The sequence below is a fragment of the Limanda limanda genome, chromosome 12, assembly GCF_963576545.1.
Source record: "Limanda limanda chromosome 12, fLimLim1.1, whole genome shotgun sequence".
In the NCBI taxonomy this organism is placed as follows: Eukaryota; Metazoa; Chordata; class Actinopteri; order Pleuronectiformes; family Pleuronectidae; genus Limanda; species Limanda limanda.
This window is the reverse complement of record NC_083647.1, coordinates 3,308,134-3,331,250: the sequence shown is the minus strand read 5'-3', so window position 1 is coordinate 3,331,250 and position 23,117 is coordinate 3,308,134. Positions and strand designations below refer to the sequence as shown.

Here is a 23,117-nt window from a genome sequence, read left to right as displayed (position 1 = left end):
ATAAACAGCAAGTGGCTGTAATGTCACTGGTCATGCTCCAATCTGTTTTAAAATGCATAATGAGAGTCACTATATGAACACAAGGGCAATATTTGGCAGCTGAGGCAACTTCATTGGAATAACATATATGTTTTACAACCAACTCAAGACCTCAGATGAATAGCGAGCGTTCTCCAGCGCCAACCGATGGACATGGGGACACGGTCTGACATCCTTCCCATCGATTTTCGTGCGAATGTCTTTTCGTGGGGTTGACAGGGGGGACTTGGCCACCTAGGTGCAGTTGCCTCGCTTCCCCTGCTCAGGACTGCACCATACTTGCTTACATGTCTAGTTAATATTATTATTATTACGATTATTATATCTGATGTTCCACTACTAACTCCAGTTTGTGTTGCAGGTGTTGCATTGTGTGCACTTACATGTATAGTTTCTGCTCCTGGTGATAGAGCTCTTTGCTCTCCATGCTCCTTTCAAGCAGGGTGTGGTTTTGCTGACTCAGAAGGTTGATCTGACTCAGGAGGTGGTGGTTCTCCTCTTCCAGGTTCCCTTTCAGTCGACTCAGCAGCTAAACACAAGAAAATAAATTAAACATTTAACAAATACATTAAAAGAACGTTGTATACCTAATTGGCCCGCGTTAACTCAAGGGAAGTAATACGATTTTCTTTTTCAGCTGGTAGGTGTTCTGCCTCTTGTGCCGACAGCAGAGTGCAGTGCATCACTAATAATAATCCCCCCTGCAACTGCTATCAAATATTTGTTCCTCCACGAAAACACCACATTCTCAGAAACTAAATCATATATATATATACAAAAATAATTATAACGCCCAACAAAGACTATTTTAAACCTAAATGATTTTACCTTGAACAAAATGTCTTACTTAAACATACATGTGCAAACCAACCAAGAGTCAGGTCAGGGTTTTATGACAAATCTTCAAAATGTATTTGTTTGGCCCCACATTAAAGGCCTTGTTTACCTCACAGTGGTTGTCCAGTTTGGTCATGGTAAGATCCAGGCCCTGGTGTTGTTCCATCAGTGAATCGTATTGTGCCCTCCATTGACTCTCTTCCAGCTGGGCTGAGCTTAATGACCTCTTAAGTTCGTTCATTCTCTGCTGAAGTCCTTCACTCTTCTCTGAGTGCTGGGATTGGCTCTCTGTCAATCTAACAGGGGGGGGGGGAAGTCAAAATTAGGGGAGAGAACACTGCAACAATATAAGTCCAAACCAACTCCAGCATATTTAACATCATTAGCTAACTGTTATATCCCAGGTTATTTCTCTGACTTAACCACACTGCATCTACACTGTACCAGTGCTTACACCTAAAGATAATAATGTCTTGGCTTCTTTGGAAACCTGAGAGCTGAACTGATCAGATTACATGATGTTGGTGTTTAACTTATTTATCACTGTATGACAGTGGTGATCGCACAGTCCTAAACAGAATACCGCACCTGACCAGTCATGGTAAATCCTAATTATCTGAAACCTTTTATATAATAATAATCATAGTGGTGCCCAAGGATATTGTTTGACAAATATACATTTAAATCAGGACCACTAAAGTCAAGGAAAACGCTTTGTAGGCAGAAAGGGTAGGAAGCCTCGAGCAGCTTAAATATAGCGCACAGTGTGAGAGCTCAGTTGATGAGATTTGCTGCTCTCAGCTAATTAACATGGTTTGTGGACTGAACTTGACTTAGTGGCCTGCCTGAACAAAACGCTTTGCTCAACATGTGTGTTACCACAGTTCACACCACACAACAGACAGATTAAAGATAAACAAAGAAGAACAAGTTGTTGCACTGGATTCAAACCATGACATATGTCAAAGGAGACCTTGTGCTTCATCATTAGACGACCCCTTCGGCTAGTGAACTGGGTATATTATGTTTCCATGATCTGAGAGCTATTTCTGTAAGTCAATACATTAGAGGCCATTGACAATTAATGTGAAGTTGAAATATTCACCAAGGGTTTAATTTTACAGATAAAAACTGAAAGAAAAATCACAAGACTACCATTAACTAAAGTTAGGACATATTCCTACAGTATATACAACACTAGATTCTTATTATTACTGTATATTTTCCTAATAATCTCTGGGCTAAATAACCTGTGATTCAGCAAGCATCTGAACAAATACTTTATATGAGTTTTTAGGGAAGTAGTGTGGAAATTTATGTCATCGCATACTGCAGTGTTTATGTAAAATGAAGTCTCTGAAACCTTATCATACATTTATTTGTAATTTTCAGAGTTTTAAGAAATGATTAAACAATTTTTTGCATGTGAGCTCCTCAGGCAGGTCAATCGACACTCCTTGGGTGCCGTAACAGCAAAAGCACCTACTCCACTAGGTGACTATGACAATGATACAGTACCTGTCCACCTCTGTTTTTAGTTGCAGATTCTCTTGTTGCAGTAGCCGATTCTTCTGGATCTCTTGGTTAAGTTCTTCCTTCTCTTTCTGACCATGCCCCTCCTGTTCATCCCACTTCTCTTTCTGCTGCTGCAAAACGCAATACCTGCAAAAAGACACACACAGACAGACAGAGCAGAGTTTTTCTACTTGAAGGAAACTGTTATTAGATCTTGAGTTGTTGTCTTGGTTACACCATTTATATCAACCTATATACAGTGATTCAGTGTTCTGTGGGAGGACTGTGAGATCAAATACTTTTCAGACCTTCTATCTTGATGCTGTTAGTAGGGTTTGTTATGAACTTACTTGCTGTGCAGAGTCCTTTGTTCACTCTCTAGCGCCCTCTGTTTGTATTTCAGTGCAGCGTGCTGACTGATAAGCTGCTCATACTCGTGCGCTTGCCTCTCATGGACGCTCAGAAGGCGTTCGTGGTCGCTGAGCACACTTTCCCGAGCACGCCACGCCTCCTCACGCTGTCGCTGCCACGACTCTACCTCTGTCTCCAAAGCAGTGACTTGGCCTTGCAGCACAGCATTCTGGGCCATGAGAGATGCACTCTGGGAAGAGAGTGTAGAGTTCTCCACCTAATAGATCCAATAGAACAACAGTAAAATAACAACATAACCATAATGAGCTAAAAACGACATCACAAATTTGTCCAAATTATAGAATATACCTGCAGCTTTGCAGTCTGTGTGTGTAAGGATGAGTTCTGTTCCTGCAGTGTGGTGGTATGTCGCTGCAGTGCCACTATCTGGTTGTTAAGAGAATTGTTCTGGTTCTCCAGCTGTTTAAGCTGCTCCTTCAACAGACTGGTCTCTGTTTGAAAGGAGGCATTCTAGGGAAAATAATGATACCACAGAACTTTAATGAATCTATTCAAGTACAAATGTAACAGCACATCAAGTCAATCATGTGGCGGCGGCAATGCAAAGATTTTGTTTAGACATTAATGATTACTGTAGGAAGGATAGGAACGTTTCTGTAGCAAATATCACAAGACAGACAAGATAAACACAATATTTAAATTCTGAGGAAATAGGCATATTACCATCAACACAACATTAAAATACATCACTGGCTGATAACGTGTCACTCACTTTCTTTTCCACATCAATAAGATGATCTTTGATCCGTAGAAGCTCAGCAGTGGCTGACCTTTGACCCTGGTCAAAACCGAATCGCTGCTGGGAGATTTGGTTTTCTTCCTCCTCCTGTTTCTGACTCAGGGCAGACACTGTCGTGTGACCCTAGACATACAAACACAGACACATACATATATATGTTGTAGTATAGGATAGTTTATGATGCAGCTGTTTGGGGCAAAAGTTAAATGAATCAGAAGGAGTTAAACTCTTAGTTTCTCATTAACCTGTTACAAAGTCTCATTAAAGCTGGAGTGAGATACTTTTCCACATGAAGGACCAGCTGTCACATTCAAGCCATCCCTAAATGGGTTTACACAGTGCTGATTAACCGGATCAGCATCATGCAAATCTCTTTGTATTTCACAGTTTGATAAATCTGGTGCCTGTGGCTACACTCCCACATTGGCACACTGGTAGTGAACAAGAAATTATTGGTTTGTCGGAGCTGAGGAGCAAAGAAAGCCTCAGAGACGAAAAAGGCTACAGCAAGTAGGTGAATGGTGGGAAAACCTAGGAAGCGGTGTGCCAGATCTCAGTATTAATGAATACAAATAAGGACAAACAGAAAACCAAATTTTTCTTGTTTGACAGCACTATTTATGCCATTACTCTTGATGCCAAAGGGGAGACAAAATGTCCACAATCCTGGTGGATTTGACACTACACTGCTTTAGCACCTAGTTATAACTGCATATTCTAATAGAGAGAACTGAGTGGGAAAGGACAGGGCATGCACAGTAGAGTTTGGTAACAATATCTGTCACTAATTGGGCACCCGTTCGTAAGTTTGTAGCTGGATTATTAAAAAAATCCCAAACGATACCCAACTCTAATGCAAAGTGGGTCCTTACATTAGCTCGTTCAGCACGTAACGTAGCGTTGAGTGTGTGGCTCTCCTGTAGCTTCTTTTCCAGAGTGAATATTTTCTCCTCCTTAATCTTCATTGTCTGTTGGACAGTTTCCTCCAGCCGAGACTCCAGCCGCCTGTACCTGCTGACACCCACATACAAACACACACCATCAGTTAAACAAAGAATTATCCATACACTCATAACAATAATACTTTAATGGGGCGATCCTCATTAAATCACTCTTCACAGTGACCCAAGAATCGAACTGAACTCTGTACATATGAGAGAAAGACACCTGTCTTCCAGAGTGTGCTCCTGCTGCAGTAGTTTTTCTCTGTTCAGTCCAATCTTCTCCAGTTCTTCATTGAGTCTTTCTAACTCAACGCTCTGCTGCTGAACACTCAACTTCTCTGACACCAGCTCCTGCAAAAACGTGTGTGATACACAAATATGAAACTCTTATCTTTCTTAGAACAATGTATACTGTAGATTAATCTAAATGATGGGCTAATATTCATCTTGTATTTAAAAAAAGATAGAAACCAGGCTGTGTTATTTACGGTGCAGAGTAAGTCTATACTGGTCTATAGAGATTTAGTGTTCCCCCTAGGATTTATGTAGCAGCAGCAGCAGAAGGCTGGCTAACCCCTGCCCCGCGAGGTCAAGAAATAAATGATAAAATCAATACTTATTATGATAACTATTTTTGATGCTATCCACATCAATGCACTAAGACTTGTGTGGTGAAAAACTCTAAATATAGCCGTTGCAGTATCCGGGTGACCCCGAGGGCAGCGCCACTCTTAGCAGCACAACTGCATCCTGATGCATTACTTGACCAAAGCGACTCTCCTCCTCTTCTCTTTCATAATCACTCACACGTCGAACTGATCTATCATATTTATCAGGAATCTGGATTGTTCCAGTCACGTAAACCCTGAAGTCTTGGTTGTGTGTCTCATAAACTCTTGAGCGTATGTAAAGTAAGGGCAGGTAAAAGGGGGAGTGGGGACATGCGGCAGGGTAGTAACGTATTCATAATTTGCCCCTACCATGATCCTGAAGCAGAGGTGGCATTAATTTTGAACATAGGGGAAACCCTGAGATTGTGAGCTTACTCTAGGCGTTGGAAACATTATTTGATAAAATAATTTCCACAAGGTAATCTTTTTATTTGAGGTTTGGATCATTTCACATGTGCATTCTAAAGAATTTCCCCAGTTGTAAAGGTGAAGTTTTGACAGTGACAGTCAGAAACTAAATGATATCTGTGATGAGATTGGTTAAAAGCCGGTTTCCAAGATAAAGTAAACCAACATGTCTTTAAAATGCTTATAAAATCAGAATATCTAATACTACATTTGTTTCGTTACATTATATTCCGGTGGGAATCTACATTAATATTTTATCAGCTCGATGATAATTACAAGAATCAAAATGTTCCCAATGTTTACTCCATGAATAAAAAATGTACAACCATTTGTAGCCTTGAAGTTTTTCCTCTCACCTCTCTCAGTGTAGCCAGAGTTCTCTTGTCAATAGTCGCCTGTTTGTGTAGCTCCTTGTTCTCCCGCTCCAGCTCTTTGGCTTTGACTGCCACCTCCTTAAGCCTGTCCACTTCCTTACTCAGCACTCCGCCTTCCTTTTCCATTGTAGCCAATATTCGTACCCTCTCCTCCAGTTCTGTCTCTTTTCCCTCCAGCAGAGTTCTGATCTTCAAGCTCTCCTTCTCCAGGTGCTTTCTGCCCTTCTCTGACTGTTCCAGGTCCAGTTGTAGCTTCCTCCTCTCCTTGTCTCCTTCCTCCCTCCGTTTACGCTCCTCTTTCAGGTCCTCTACTTCCCTTCTCCATTCCTCCATCCTGCTCTGCGTCTCCTGTCTCTTCCTCTCTACCTCCTCCCTCTCATCTTTACTCCTCTCTAGTTCCTCTTCTAATCGATGCTTCTCCTGATTCAGAGTTGCCATGTTCACCTCCAGCCTTTCTGCCCTCTTCCTCTCTGTTTGTGCCTCCTCTCTGACCTCTTCAAGCCTCCTTTTCAGCTCCTGTGTCTCTCTCTGGATTTCTGTATGCTCCTCCTGCAGGGTAGCTAGACGAGCGGATGAGGAGCGCAGGTTTTCCATTGAGCAGCGGAGGTCCAGGTTCTCTTTTGACAGCAGGCTGTTCTCTACCTCATGCCTGTTCAGGTGCTGCAGCTGTTGCTGGGCTTCATCTGCCTCCCTCTTCAGTCGGTGAACCTCCTGCTCAAATGAGGACACCTGCTTCTCAAGAGCCTCTGACCGCTCACTGCATGCACGCAGAGACACCACCTGGGAGCAAAAACAGGGACAACTACACTTTACAGGCGTTGTTGTGGTAATAAGATTAGTTTTCAATTACAAATACAGGAATAAATAAAAACTTGTATTATTTTTATTACTTCTCTGTTCACAGTATCCCTGCTCCGCTCCAGCCTTATTGCCTCCCTCTCCGCCTCCTCGCACCGTCCTGCTCTCTCCCTCAGCCGCTCTGCCTCCTCAGTGGATACTTTGAGTTGAGTTTCCAAGCTGGCCAATCGGGAGCTGGTATCGGTGATGCTCTGGTGCAGTAACCGGTTCTCTGTTTCCACCTCACGGACTCTTGCCTCACTGTTGGACTGTGCACGCTCCTGAAGGGACACCACCGCATCAGACAGGTGATGCTTCTCACTCTCCAACTCTGAGATCTGATTGGAGAACAAATGGGCAAGGGCATCAACAAGAGTGCGTTTCAGTCTCATATTTTAGAGAGAGAGTGTGTTGTGTGATATTTACCAGCTGATCCTTCTCTGCTCTCAGAACATGCATATCTCTCTCCAGAGTCTGCTTTTCCTTCAAAATTTCCTCCCCTAGAGATTCCATGTCCTGATTGGTCAGTCTCTCCTGGTCCAATAAGCACTGCATACGCTCTAACTAATAAAAAGATAAAGATACCGTACTTATTAGTTACAAGTAATAGAGAAAATATAACCAGCTCTTCTCTATAACAGTAACTATAAATAAATATAGTTTGAAGAGAAATTTTGATTGTCTGCATATTTTTCTTTTATCAAGTAATTGTTATTTCTTCCTCGCTGTACAAGTAGCTCGGACACACACAGGCCTCCCACCTTCTTCCTGAAACTCTGGTTGTCCCTGTCAAGCTCCTGGGTATGGAGCTGCTGCTCCTGCAGGAGGTGGTTGTCTCCCTTCAGTCTCTCTATAGAGGACTGGAGCTCCCGGTTTTCCTTCTCCAGCTTCAACACTCGACTGGAAACACACTCGTTAAGCTCATGGACCAGTGACTTACGACCTGCAGCAGAGAAAATTACTTTGGTTAGGACAGGATATTGAAAATATTTCTGGAAACACAAACTGAAGAGCATATAAGATAATATAATAGAAAAGGATATTGGGCTTTTACTATCTGTCTTAGTGTTGTCGTGGTTTTTGCTCAGCTGCTCAAGCTCCCAGCCGAGATGAGCTGACTCGTTCATACTCTGTTTCTGTCCAATCTCCAGCATCATGTTCTCCTCAACAAGCTCCTCCAGCCTCTGACGTTCATTGTCCCTCTCCTGCACCACACACATACAAAGGATTAGCACATGAAGTCAATGTATTTTCAAACATTCAAACTAGAGCAAGAAAGCTGGCACAACACACATAATTATAGATGGTTTAATTTATCACCTATCTTTCAACATTGCTGCGATAGGACTAAAAGCAGGTTAACGGGATAGTTCACCGAAAAATTTAAATCCACTCATCATCTACTCACCACTAGGCTGAGAGAGGGTTGGGTGAAGTGTTTGAGTCCACAAATCACTTCTGTTGTTTAAGGGGCAAACTGTGTTGCAGCCGAATGCGAATGAAGAATTAAAGTCAATGGTGACATACGTACACTACAGACGTAATAAAACAACAGAAAAACACAGCATGCCTTTATACTGCTCATGTAGCGTCATCCAAGTATGGAGGCATGTTATGTTTTTTCTGTTGTTTCGTTTTTGTCTGAAGTGTATTTTGCCATGACTTCAATTGTATTGGATTAGGCTGCAACAAGGTTTACACCTTAAACTCCAGAAGTGTTTAGTGGAATCAAACACTTCACCCACCTCGCCATCGTCGAGTAGATGAGTGCATTGTCATTTATCTGTGAACTATTCCTTTAAGAAAACTCACAATTAAATTAAGTCTTGAACACGTATACAGCTGCTTTGCTGACAGAAATGGCTGCTTTTAAAGTTTTGCATAATATATGAAAATGCTTATATCATTATGTATCAATAAAATTGCAGAGCTTATATATTTGGACATAGAGAGGTACAGAATAATACCATTTCCAGGTCATGTATCTTAGATCGTAGTAAAAGGTTGTCTTTCTCCAGAGTGTGAAGTTTTTCAAAGCGCTCCCTAGAGGCTGACAGCTGCTCTTCCAGCAACATCTTTGTCTCCATCAGAGTAAAGTTGTCCTCACGAAGCTCCTGCATAACCACACACACAAACACACATTGTAAAACCAAACAAACCGAATATGAAGTTATCTACAACATCAAACTAAATGTTTCCATTAATCGAATTTAAAATATTAATCCTGTTGTTTTATAATATGATGGTTAAGTGCACACGTGTGTTGCATGAAACTGTGACTGTACCTCTACTCTGGTCTTGTAGAAGTGAACATCATTGAGTTTTTCTTTACATCTGGTCAGTTCAGTCTCCAGCCTGTCCACCCTGGATGCTTTCTCCCTCAGAGAGTCCACTTCGTCCCGGTACACTCGAGCTGAGCGAGCCTCACAAGAAAGCGACTGATTCTGAACACAAACGCATTATTACAATTTTTCATGAAATATATTGTTCCTATAATAATAAAGAAATATAAATAACTATAACCAAGATAACGAATGTAATAAATAGTTTAACTAGAATAAAGTATCATAGTATAAAAAGTACTGTATAATATATATATATATATATATATATATTTATATATATATATATATACTACACACACACAGACAAAGTGGTAAGCTAAATTTGTCATAAATGTACTAGTTTTTAAATACAACCTTGGATTACCTTAAGGTAATCCAAGGTTAGGGAAGTTTTAAAACCAAAGATTTGGATATTGGTTAGATTTCCAGCAGAAATTAAGTGTTGACAGAAATCCCATTATCACTACAGCTAACTCAAAGAAGATAATGAAATAACGAAAGGGCGAAAACTCTCAAGAACATAGGAGAGCCCTTTCAGCGGTGGAGAGACAACAGAGTTGAAAAGGATGAAAAGGGACATGTATGCATGTTGGGTGTGAAGCTTTTGAAGGACCAGTGAAGGGAAATGTGATTTTGTTTTGGCCTTTAATTCAAATATCAACTCACCGGAATCACTAACCACTTACTTATTCAACAGCAAAACGCTGCCACTAATCGACTCCAACAAAACAAAGCATGTGAAGTCCAGTGATTTTTTTCTCTTTCTATAACTGTTTCTCTCCATACAGATGTGTATTACATTCACATCTGATATGTATAAAGGTGTCCTAACCTCTTGTTTTAGTTTCTGTAACTCCTGATCCAGACGCTCCCCTTCATGCTTTGAATCCATCAGCTGCTCGGTTTTTTCCTCGCTGAGAACACACACACATATAATTGAGTAGCTTCAATAAAAATTGATCAATCATTATGCTGTATAATCTGCTTCACAACAACATGAATCCCAGATGGGTTGAAGGTTATTTAAGATATTAAAACGTCACAGTAATGATATTATTGAAACTCACTTTAAACTATCATGTAAACCTTACTTTTTTGGGGTGAATTAATAAAGATTATAGATTCTTCATAATTACTTCCAGTTGCTGTGTTGCTGTGTGCAGAGTGAGAGCATATAGTGTAGTTAATCTCCAAATACATGGACTTTCTGATGTGATATGATTGTGATGGGTAACAATGTGCAAACTGAAAAATATGACCATAAAATACCATTTTAAAAAGGACTGATGAGTATCAGATGGACTACATTAGATTGATTCATAGTTTGAGTCAGGTCATTATGCAAACATTCACACTTACAGTTCTTGTCTGTATTTGCGGAGCTTGGCCTTGGTATCAGCAAGCTCCACAGAGAGATGCTGTCTCTCTTCTTTGGTCAGAGTCAGAGCTGATCCTCCAACATTTACTCCCACACCTCCAGCGCTCTGCCCTCGTTGTGGGCTGCTCATGCCCAGGTTCCTGCACCCTTCCTGGGGCTGCTGACTGAACAGGTAATCCCTCTCCTGGGTCAAATCCAAAATCACCTGGAGGACAGATATTTTGTTTGCCCATTGAAATAATGCTACAAGAAGACTCTTTAATTTCAGCCTTTAATCATACCACAAAATGTGTTGATTAGTGTTAGAGTGGAAAATATTATGAAGCAGCATAACAACACTGAACAATTCAAACCTTAATATACCAAATATATCATAAGAATGTAAACAATAATTAATATATTGTGCGCTTATACATTAATTCATTTCAATATGCCATATATAGATTAAATACATTTTATCTTGTGTCTCTGTACCTCACTGGCTTTGTCTCTCTGGTCAATCAGCTGCTGCAGTGATGTAGCCATGTTACGGGACAGAGGTTCCAGCTCTTCACGCACAAGCTCTGCTCCTTCCTCCAGCCAGGTGAGGTCGAGTACATTCAGTTGGTTATGAGTAACCTGTAATATACACACACACACACAATAATAATGTTTAAAATGAACTGTCTTTACACTGATTGCTACTGAAGCTGTTATTGTTTCATGCTGTATGGAGATAAAACAATGCAAATGGTTTGAGACATTCATGGGAAATTTCTTGGAGGTTGAAATGAACAGAAATAAGGGAACAATGTCACAACAGTTTCTACTCCACCTGACACAAGTATGTCATTACACCTAAAACAAGCTGCACTGTGCTAGTATAATCACATCAATAACATCCACCTATGTATTAAGGAGTCAAGAGGAACTAAATAAGCAGCTGCAGTGTACAGGAAACCTGCACAAATTGATCACTAGTTTTATCTCTATTCACCTTAGCTTACATAATATATCAGTGTTGAGGTAAATGCTGGACATAGCAGAACAATGTTACATGTTAGCTGCACTCACTGCTAACTCTAACAATTTTGTTCCATTATTATTTTAATCAGTTGAATATTTACCTGATTAATATTTACTAATTTAGTCCATAAAATGTAATAAGCTCAAGTTGACATATTCAAATTGCAATAGCTGTCCAATCACAAGTCCAAAAGCTGAAGATTTTTGTTTTTGGAAGGCAGGAACCAGGAAACATTTGGCATTTTGCTCAAACTTAAAAAAAAAAGACGGTACAATCACCGTCTTTACCAGCTGCATGCCGAAGTTTCCTTGGGCAAAATACTGAACCCCAAATTGCCTCTTATAGAAAAAACTAGTGCTGTCCATTGAGGCAGTGTATGAATATATGTGTGCGTGTGTGTGTGTGTGTGTGTGTGAATGGGTGAACGGCACAAAACTGTACTGTAAAGCATTTTGAGTTGACATCAAGACTAGAAAAGTGCTTAAAAAAATACAGATCATTTTCCGGCTTCAGGAGCACCAGGCGTCACACAGAGTTGACTGTTCCAACACCTTAAAATCTCATTTGGTGCCACCAAAATACTTGGACACCCCCCCCCCAAAAAAAAGAAAAGAAAAATCATGACCTGAAATGTGACAGAAACAAGAGACAGACAACATCTGCTATCTGAAAACAAAACCTGGTCAGACCACTGACTGACAGTGAAGAGGTCAAAGGTCACATCACAGGGGCTGATGGAGATCACAAGATGTGTTTGACAGCCTTGGAAGACATAGTGAATGTAGTCTAGATAAAGATTATTTTCCCATATGCTGTAGAGTAAGGAAAACAACACAACAGATATTTGAAGACATGATCTACACCGATCACTGGATGATTTTATCACATATGATCTACTGACCTCCTGGATGTGAGAGACAATGGCGGCCTGGGTCTCGATGTTCAGCAGTTTGATCTTCTCTATCATCTCCTCCTTACGCTCACACTGACCATGCACACACACACACACACACACACACACACACACACACACACACACACACACACACACACACACACACACACACACACACACACACACACACACACACACACACACACACACACACACACACACACACACACACACACACACACACACACACACACACACACACACACACAGAGATAAATTGAAAAAGGAAACTTGTTTTATTAAATCTGTAATTTTTTTAATAAAGACAAAAACTCAAGGCTGTTGTCTTGACACTGGTGTTAATTATAGTTTAATGTAAAATGTTAGTTGGTTTAGACTTGGTTTGCTGAGTAAATGAACAACAGGAGGAACATTTCAATGTGACTTTATCAGTCCTTCCATCCCTCTGTCTTTCCATTCATTGCTCCCCCATGCCCTTCCTCTTTCATGGAACCAGTAAGACCAGAACAGGGAGGGAGGGAGACAAAAAGGGAATTAGGAAGAAGGGAGTGAGGAGGGGAGAAACAGTGCAGCCGTGGGCAAAGAAACACAAGCAAAAAAAAAACCCATGGGAGAGGCGGAAACGAGAGACAACAAAGAGCTGCATGAGAAAAACCCCACAGACCCCACCTCCCATATGACTGGCCACTCCTCTTTACCTACAGGTAACCCAGTAAACCCTTTCAGGATACTTCTAACAATTACAACTTCATTCATGATTACTAAGCATGGATTAAAAAAAATTCTGAATTTAGGCACCCAACCTAGTTGCCTTAAATAACATTTACAAATATAAGTTAATAAAAAGTCATACTAGCTGCTGTGGTGCCCAGCAAGACTTCACTGCTGAAATACAACTATCAAATATCCAACATGTTCCTTCTGTAGTTCCACAATCATGATGACTGTTCTCTCAGGAAATCATTAATATGACTCCATGTGTTTTTGAATACTGCAGTCCCACCCACATCCAGTCCCACCCTGAACCTTATCAGGACACACACTGAACGGCTGTGCTCGGACATGCAAAACTAAACACACAAAAACTTGCTGGGAGACACTGGGTGGCACAGTTACTTGCTGTGTTTGGGGCGTGTGTGTGTGTGTGTGTGTGTTATACCTGAACAGCACAGCCTAGTATCAGCAACAACATTCTTTTCAGTTCGTCCATGCTCTTGGCTGGAGGGAACAAAACACAGATACATTACATGATGTCTATCAGAGGCATTAATATTCAACACTTGAAAAGTTTACAAAGTGCTTCAATATTAGGAACCATTGCACGGCTGAATTAAAGTGAAAAAAAAACGTTAGTACAATAAATTTGTTAATAAAAACATCTTGAATGTTTGAAGAAATAATCTCAAGGTTGACGATGATGCCTGAGGCAGTTTTATAGGCAACAATGCTTCAGCTAACATTTCCCTGACTACACTAGCTATAATTATTCATTTCACAAGAACAACAAATATAAGATGCAGTTTTCAACTCTGCAAAGATGCAGCCACTCAGTTATAATTTAAGTCTCCAGGAGACCAGTGTTTGCAATGATGTCATGGCAGCAGAATAAAGAACGACAATACAAGAAGAAACATGAACAAATATCCTAAACAGTGTAGATCTTGAAAACTGCTGCCCTCATCAGAGTGGAAGGACTGTAATAAGTAACCATGCCAGTTTTCTGTAATTAATCTTTGTATGAGAGAAGATTGCAGGATTAACAGAAGGTGTATTGTACAATGTGTAGAACATGTGTTACCTGATATTGGATCCTTAGCGATGCAGAGGATGTTAGGAAGGGGCATGACTATTAACTGCTGTAAGTTCTCCTGCAACACAGATGGGGAGGTTGAGGAGTGGAAGAGGCAAAGACAGAGAACAAACAGATTTTAATCTTACAGGGACTATGATAACTGTGTATTAGAACATGTATATGCTCTGTATTTATCTAGCCCTTCTCTAGTCTTAATGGCCACTCAAAGCGTGTTACAGTACAGTACAGTGCTTCGCTATCTTGCTCAAGGACACCTCAAACCGCCGACATTCTGGTTAGAGGGTGGCTGCTCTATCCTCTAAGCAGCAGCCAATGCACCTGACAAAGTGAGGGACTTCAAGCTCAGTCAGATCAGCAGCCAACTGGGGGCAACACAAGCAGTAAGGTGAGTCCTTGTTACAAATTAGATGTCAGTATACGTTTGTCTAATTCTGATCTTAAACAAAGAGAATGGCTGCATGTTTTAGATGGATAATATTTGAAAATGAGCAAATCAAATTACAGTGTATGGTTATGTATTTGTTTACTTATATCAACATATAGACATGGGTCTCCTTCTTAAAAACGATTATTAGAAATATGACCAGGATAAGTTAGTCAGTAAGACATTTAACACTTATATTAGTTTTAACAGTTGCTACTATTACTGCAGCTTGTTTATTGTGGTGTAGAGGGACCCAAACACAGAGTAGGAGCAAAACTGAAAGCGTCTGCTAAACGGTGCTCTAGTTATTACAAGAGCTGCTCAACTTTGATAAAACTCTTTCTGTAAAAATGAATCAAAGTCCAATGACTAACTGACCCAGACTTGTGTGCTACATGTTTGCATGTGTGTGCAAGTGTGTATAGGCCGGCAGCCAACAGGAAACACCCTCCTGTCGACAGGAGAGAGGGAGGGAGAGAGAGTCAGGAAAGAAACACCCCTCTAGGAGGGAATGCTTTCCATTCCAGGACATCCTCTCCTGTCTCCCAAACGCACCTGACAGTCAAGAATATTCCAGACCAATTAAAATAAAATAAATATTTTCTTAACTCAAATGAGTAAAAAGCAATCACAGAATCAAGTCTATCAGGGGAGGCAGGGGTAAAGTGCTGTCACCCAAATAAGGTAGGAGAATAACATAGAAGGAAATAAGTATAAGGTTTAGAGAATGACACATGGGCGGGGGGATGCTAATGACCTCTGGCTGAGGAGAAGGAAAGTGTACTGTTGTGCGTGCATGCGTGTGTGCACTGTCTGTACACAATCTCACACTCAGCTTCTCATCATAAGAGATAAATCAAAGGTAACATGTGAGGCTGTGCTGTAAAATATGAAAGAAAAAAAAATCCACATTTCTTCAAACATTTTATATGACATATACTAGTGTGGATATTTATCCAAAGTCACACCACACAGATTTAGTGCCCTGGTCTAGAGTGTCATCTGCTAACCAGGCAACAGCACAGTTCAACTGTACAGGTAGGGCAATAGCTGCAGATACTGTTACACTGACCTATAAACCAGAATGTAACGAGAGAGCTCTCTCTCTCCCCCACTCTCTCTCCCCCTCTCCCTCTCTCCCCCTCCCTCATACACACAGAGTTTGAATAAAACATGTGGGCTGGCGACCAGATGTCTTTAAGGACCTCAACTGAAACACACTGACTGGAAGCTTTGCCACTAACTTTTAGTTTGTTTCACTCCGATTCATGACAGACAGGGTCAATAACAACCCTGAACTACCACAAATTATATCTAAGTAACCTTTCAAAGAGCAAGAGTAAGATTCAATTTTGCTTATGTTTTTGTTATGTTTTCCGGTCCACCTCAACAACTGACGGACAATGAATTCGAACAAAAGATAGAAAAACAGCTTTGTTCTAATCAGCGACCCAAACATTACATTGGTGAGAGGAAAATTCATGTTGCATTCCGAAGAATCAAAAGGGTGAGGCCACATGCAACACTCCACATAATTATACAGTAGGATTTAAAGTTAGCCAAGGCAGAGAGTTTGTGTTGCTCTGCGAGCTTTGTCGGCAGAGGCTCCACAGCAGGAGGGTTATAGTGAACCCAGACTGCTGTCCTGGGAATGACATACCAATCACAACATTGCCACAAGGTTGATAGATGCCAAGGAAATTTGTACTTAAATGTGGTAGAGAGCACTTGTAGAAGCAAAATAAATGCTCTCCCACATGTCTAATATATGACAACAGTTGAGTTGTAGTGATTATAATTTAAAAAACACACCAGTAGGATTTATAAACTTTTTGTAATATCATGTTATTGGTCACAATAAATCAAAATGAAACTTGTCCTTTCATCTTTTCAGAATGAAACTTTTAACACTAGAAATGACTCTATAGATTTATGCAAGTGTATCACATATGGAAATATCAGCACATACACATATGTTTAACTCAACACTGCGGTGGAATATTTTGACAGTTACTGATCCACCAGCAATTTCTATCACGTTCATTTCTGTGATTATCATCATTCTCAGAGCGAAGCATGGTCAAACAGCAGAAATTGCTCTCACAGCAGGGCTAGCAAACCAGGATCTTTGTCTGATTTGTACAGTTCAGTCAATATATTGGCCACAATAACTGTTGCAACCAAAATCAATACTGTACATCCCTGGGAAAAAGAACGACATTAAAGCTGTATGAACATGCAATTTGTTAAATACACTATTCTCTCTAGCAAATATCACCTGTACACATCAACACCATACCTAGCTGTCAATTAAAACTGTTCTGTCTGTTTACAATAAAAAATACTCAAGACAGTGTGAATTAGGTGTATACCAATGTGAAATGTCTCTATTCTTTACATGTATGCTAGAGTGTGTATATGTAAGTGTATGTACTAGGGAGAGCTGACTGACAGCTATCAATATTGTCCTGCAGCAACAGCACCAGCAGCATCTATCACTTAATATTGACAAGGGATCTATACAGCTTGCCACACTGACCCATTTAGACACACACACACACACACGGCCCATATCCGTGGCCAACTAACACATTGGGCTCCAATTTCAAATACAAGATCAATAAAATGGTGGCAGCTAACAGCATATCTAACTTTAAGAGTGACGCTGATCTGTGTTGCACTAACTCTCTCATGACTATTACTGATTTAAAATACAAATAAAAGCCTGCTCCTTTCTGTATACATATACAATGTATAAAATGCTTAGTGCCAAAATGCCCTAGAATTTGTTATTTGTTTCTGTGCCTCATAGTTTGAGTGTTATAAGCACAAACATAATTCAAAACAAATAAAGTTAATAATGACTTGCATCTTTATAGTGCCTTTCACAGGACCCAAGGCTTTTTATATTTCTGTGAGGACATATGTAAAGCAAGAAACTAAAAAAGTAATAATACAAAACAGGATAGAAATAAACAGTAGGGTGGAGCATTAACTGAGGCCAAAGGCTATCGTGAAGAGGTGGAGCTTGAGGAGTTTTTGGAAGATGTCGAGAGATGCAGCTTTGTGTATTTCGTTTTCCAGAGGGTTGGGGCTGGGACTGTCTCCAACAGTTTAGTGTAGGGGATGGAGAGCAGACATGAGTTTGAGAAAAGCAGGGGGGGGGGGGGGGGTATTAAGGCCATGTTGAAAGATGACACCACCAAGGGGGAGCATTTAGAGGGTGAAAAAAGGGGGCCCAGTAATGAGCCTTGCGGCACACCTTGGTTGACTGGGGCTGGAGTAGAGCTAGAACCTTTGATGGTAGTGAACTGTTACCTGTTGGAGAAAATCTCCGGAGTTCAGTGCCTTTAAATAGCTATGCACACATGCACCAGAGAGTGTAGATTTTCTGATGCTGCTTGTCAATAATCTGCAGTACTGAAATAGAGTTTCCTGTGTCCTCCCTCCACACTCCTGCTGGCCTGCACTCAACTAATAAGTAACAACACTCATCAAAAGTTATTAGGAACTGATAAGTACATGATGTTTACTAATTGTTTGTTTGATTCACTCCAGTGTTTAGGAGGCTGCATTTAAACATAATGTAAATTTGGTCATCAACAATTGAAGTGAACGGCCTGGACTTGATGTTAAAGTGACCGGAGCGATGCGGATTCATGATCCCACACCATTGACTAATAAATAAATATATAATCGTAAGTTTTTAATCTAAATCATAACCATCACATCCCATTTACTGAGCTGGTTACATATACCTTGTGCCAAATGTTTACTATTTTATTAGTGCTGTCAGTTTAACACGTTATTAATGGCGTTAACGCAAACCCATTTTTTCGCCTCCAATCTGACCTGCTCTCGCTTTTTGTTTTAATATTTCGCCAACTAAAATATATATTTTTAAGCTATTGAAGCGTCCCCGCTTACACAGGACACGGAACTTCTTCGTGGTTGAGTAACTTGTATTATCCTCTACATGAATATATGCACTTCTCGCTCTTACTCCGTCACTCGCACACATCAACAACACTTCACTTCCTCATTGATCTCCAAACAACCCCATCCTATTGGTCCAAACAGTCACATGTCCCACCCCGACCCCTTCACTGACCCTCAGGATATCAGAACGCTCCTTCAACACAGTGTTTTACTGAACATACGTCAAAACCAAACATAAACATAAACCCAGTCCGTTACACTATTAGGCTGCAGCTATATGTTTTTATTTATTTCAAAATAGGGTACTTCTTATTTTATACATTTTCCACAAATATGGGGAGGACTCAAATAGCCCTACAAAGTTCTGTGTTTAATTTATTTCAAAGTAGGCCGACACTTGCCTGTGTATTTTATTTGTTTGTTATTTTGTTGCTTGTCTGTTTGAGTAGCTGGCTGAAAGCAAAGAAGTAGTAGGCTTACCTTTTATTGGTAACCTAACTGTTACGGTTCATTGTTTCTGAAACTAGAGGCCTGACTGCTATGTTCACAGCAAACTTGAAAAAAATAAATTATTAAGCCATGGTTTAACTGCACTGTAGGCTGAGTCCTTGTTTACCTGAAATGTGCAATTTGTAATTTTATTTTGTACCGCCCTGTTTGGCAATGTTGTTTTTCAATAAAATAAAACATTTGCATAAAGCAAGCCAATCCTATTTTCCATGTTGATAAGAGCATTAAAACGAAAGCAAAATTATGGAAAAAAAAATAAATGAAGGGAAATTTAGAATAGATACAAATTTGCGATAAATTGCGATTAATCGTTAGTTAACTTTGACATAAATGCGATTAAATATTTTAATCGTTTGACAGCACTTCTATTTATTGATAGCAATTTTATTTAACAGAGCAACAGTCCATTTTCTTTATTGGTTTGGCTGCATATGGTTTATTTTATTAATGATTTTAAAATAAAACAGCACATTTTGTTTTTGGTAAGTTACCCATTTGTTACCAAAACATGTATCAGTAAAACAGTTTAAATGGGAAAAGAAATTAATGTGTTGTGTTGCATGTTGTTATAGTGCGCTTAAATTGTGTGTTGGTGCTCCTAAAATGTTCTGTATGGAAGGTAACTTAGTCATGAACACAAAAATCTCATCCCTTCAGTATGCACATCCTAGCTGACTCTCCTAATAACTGAATAAATAATACAACTATAATGAATTTGACCAGAGTAAGCAAACACACATTCTCACAGAAAATTACAATGTGTGTGTATGAAGAAGGCCAAAGGATATGGAGTTCAAACCATCCCATGTAGGCTCAGGGCTTTGTTCTCCAGTTTCCATGGTTACCAAGGAGTGGTAAAGTGAGAGGGGAAAGGGGGTGACAGACAGAGAGTGCACATTCAAATCACTTCCACAGGAGCCACAGGATATTGTGTGTTAGGTATAGACACTGTGATGTGGAAAGACAAAACAGACAGCAGTCATTTAAATGTTGAAGGAGACCAAGATAATTCAATGATTCAGTTCAGAAAGTAAAACGTGTGTAATGTCCCGCCAGACATTTTGTGTCACTAAATAAGTGATGACTGCCCTGAGTTATTTTCACCAACACTAGATCTACTTGTGAGGTAGTGAGAGTGCAGTCTCAAAAGTTCCCATTTGGGGTGGATATGCTCATAATTAAATGTTTCACTGATATATAATCAGCCATGCTTCTTGTGGCTAGTCTCTCTTGTGAGGCACTATCCAGGGACACTGTTGAGATCTGAGCTGAGCCTTTCTCCGCAGGCCTCAAAGTTAACAAACTGCACATAAGACTAACCCAGCAGCATGTCGACATGTTGACATTTCTGATTGTATTCCCTCACTTGACAGATTAATTGAATAGGTTTTATTATGGTGATTGCCCACTGAATATGCAAGCATTACTTTCTCATGCACACAGGATTGGCAGGAGGGAGAGGAGGTGTTAAGACAAACATGGTAAAGCCTCTATGAATAGTTTGAAGGGCCAATGCTGCAGTGGGATTTCTCCCGGTGCCGCTGATGGCCAGTCCCACTGTAACAGATGGGGTCAATGTGTGCTCAAGTGTGAGCTACTAGTGCGCTGGTCAGGAGTATTTTCCATTGCATCAGAGCAAGAGGAGAGCTGCTAGCCTCCACACCACTGTCTCCAGATTGGTAAACATTTTAGAGTTCATAAAATGCTGAAATGTTAGCCTGACTTTCAGAAATTGTGGGTTAACATCTCTCCATATTTGGTTTTAGAGGGATTTATGGCACGTATTGGAAAGATTTAACTTTACTTAACATGAGGACCTGTCAACCTGTCTCTCTTCTATTCGTTACTGCTCCATGGCTTAAACAAAGACAGTGAAACAGGGAGCAGAGGAGAAAAATGCTGGAGACTCACATTGGGCAGAAATTAAACCAATACACATAAATCTTCCTACTTATTCCACAAACAACTGTCGGTCTTTATGTTTATCTGTATGTCTGTATGTGGAACAAATATATCACATACCATCTTATTGGCTTTACTCGTGACATGTGTATTGTTAATTGTTCAGGACACGTGATACGCTCAATATTAACAAAAATTGAATAGATAAATGCTCTGTAGCATTCGGGGGTGGGGCAGTGTGCCTCGAGTCTGTGGACCAACTTGAACATTTCTTCGTCGCCTAGGATAAACTGAAGCAGTATTTCTTGCTTAATACACCTCTGAAATTTCCAACGTACAATGTATAAAAAATAACAGCAGTTTAGTAAATCATTCAAATATAAATCATGACCATGAACAGTAATTCAGCATTTGTTTAAAAAAAATTACTTACAAATCTTCATTGCAAATAAGCCTGATTGGATTATTTTTCTAACTTCATCATGAACGGCAGATTGTATATAAAAAGCGCTGTACACAACGTTCAGCACACAAGACATCAAAATGTGACATTACATTACTGTTTGAGGAGGACTAATTAATGAGGATGAATTAATTATTTCATTCATCCAGTAGGCTACTTCATTGAAGTAGTTGGATGGAAACGTAAGAAGGGGATGGGAAAACCGTTTCGCTTTGTATTCAAACCTTGTGATATCATGTTACTGTCCTTTGTACAAGAGGAACCAAGCAGAAGGGGGATGACAGACACACCTTCTCTCTCTCTCTCTCTCCCTCTCTAGCACACACACAACAAATTATTGCTTCATCGCTGGGGAGACTGAGAGGATTCACTGGACCAGCCAGTGTCTGCTGGGACATCATCTAATTAGAAGAAAGCCAACGCCTAGCCCCTGCTGAATGTATATGTGCTCGTCTGTGTGTATGTGTGTGTGTGTGTGTGTGTGTGTGTGTGTGTGTGTGTGACATTCATTTTTTTACACACTGTATTATGTTGTAGATTTAATTGAACTCAATAACCCACAGATGTTCTTTGAGGTTTAAGCTTTTGGATTTAGCTTGGATCAGTCACTCAAGAACAGTCAGACTTGTTGTTTGCTTCAGGTAATTTTTGTGCTGAAAGGTGAAATGTCATCCAAGTCCCAGGTTTGGTTCAGCCTGGGGCAGGTTTTCTTCCATGATCTCTCTGTCATTGGCTAAATTCATCCTTCCATCTACTGTGACCAGATTCCCAGGCCTTCCCAGTCTGACAATCTCCCCTATAATATGATGCTCCCCCCTCCATGCTTCACTTTAGGGATGGTGTTTTCTAGGCTTGATGACCAGTCGAATCACATTGCAGTACAGTTTTGCCATTCACCCATTCATGTACACATTCATATAGTGTATCTAGAAAACAGCATTTTCTCCTTCGCTAATCACCAATACACAGACGACACTTGGCAAGGGGCAGTTTGAGGTTCAGTATCTTGCCCAAAAACACTTCGGTATGCGGAATGGATCAGACTGTGATTTAACTGCCAACCTTGTTAGAGGACATCTCAGTCAACCCCCTGAGCCAATTTTTTTTATTTTTTTTATTATGTCGATAGATTGGTGTTTTGCGACATGACTTCATTGTTGTGTGGTGTATGGTTTTCTCTCTCACTCTCTCGAGACAAGTTTTGAATGCGTCAGTGGCCTGTTAAAGCATTCATAAAGTTTGAACTGTCCTTTGCAGACAGGAAGGATTCAGCATAAACTCAGTTGATACCACTTCTCCTCAATCTGTGTAGATTCACACTACATGTACAGTATACAGCTCTCAGCAGGCAGGCAGATCCCACCTTAACACCGCCCCTGCTCTATAACCCCGGGTGCAAATGCACCCCCTAATCCATGACCTTCCTGTTAACTGAAACTAAGCAACAAGTCAAACATCCCAGATGAGCAGGATTTCTCCATGCTGTCAAAATGCTCCCATCCAGTCATCACCAAGTCATGCACTAGTGCTTGCTGACCTCACAGCCTGCAGGCCAGAGTAGCACACATATTGGATAACAAGGGCTCAACCAGAGAAAAAATAACATGCCCTTTCACCGTCATCAG

At 40.3% G+C, this 23,117-nt stretch overlaps 2 protein-coding genes across 2 annotated transcripts in view; both read right to left on the bottom strand.

The window, feature by feature from the left end:
- Positions 1-23,117, bottom strand: part of LOC133015150 (histone H2A-like) — a 543,969-nt gene that overhangs the window by 418,788 nt on the left and 102,064 nt on the right. The window lies entirely within an intron of this gene.
- ccdc88c (coiled-coil domain containing 88C) overlaps positions 1-23,117 on the bottom strand; it is a 48,548-nt gene that overhangs the window by 18,484 nt on the left and 6,947 nt on the right. The window contains exons 4-24 of the mRNA XM_061082280.1: positions 14,240-14,309; positions 13,601-13,659; positions 12,427-12,510; positions 10,994-11,137; positions 10,501-10,724; positions 9,974-10,055; positions 9,082-9,240; positions 8,764-8,910; positions 7,851-8,001; positions 7,558-7,739; positions 7,223-7,360; positions 6,850-7,134; positions 5,942-6,739; positions 4,730-4,857; positions 4,435-4,576; positions 3,536-3,685; positions 3,112-3,273; positions 2,742-3,019; positions 2,395-2,538; positions 986-1,172; positions 423-568 (exon numbers count right to left, since the gene is read on the bottom strand). Coding sequence (XP_060938263.1) covers positions 423-568; positions 986-1,172; positions 2,395-2,538; positions 2,742-3,019; positions 3,112-3,273; positions 3,536-3,685; positions 4,435-4,576; positions 4,730-4,857; positions 5,942-6,739; positions 6,850-7,134; positions 7,223-7,360; positions 7,558-7,739; positions 7,851-8,001; positions 8,764-8,910; positions 9,082-9,240; positions 9,974-10,055; positions 10,501-10,724; positions 10,994-11,137; positions 12,427-12,510; positions 13,601-13,659; positions 14,240-14,309 — 3,860 coding nt within the window. The remainder of the gene's footprint in view (positions 1-422; positions 569-985; positions 1,173-2,394; positions 2,539-2,741; positions 3,020-3,111; positions 3,274-3,535; positions 3,686-4,434; positions 4,577-4,729; positions 4,858-5,941; positions 6,740-6,849; positions 7,135-7,222; positions 7,361-7,557; positions 7,740-7,850; positions 8,002-8,763; positions 8,911-9,081; positions 9,241-9,973; positions 10,056-10,500; positions 10,725-10,993; positions 11,138-12,426; positions 12,511-13,600; positions 13,660-14,239; positions 14,310-23,117) is intronic.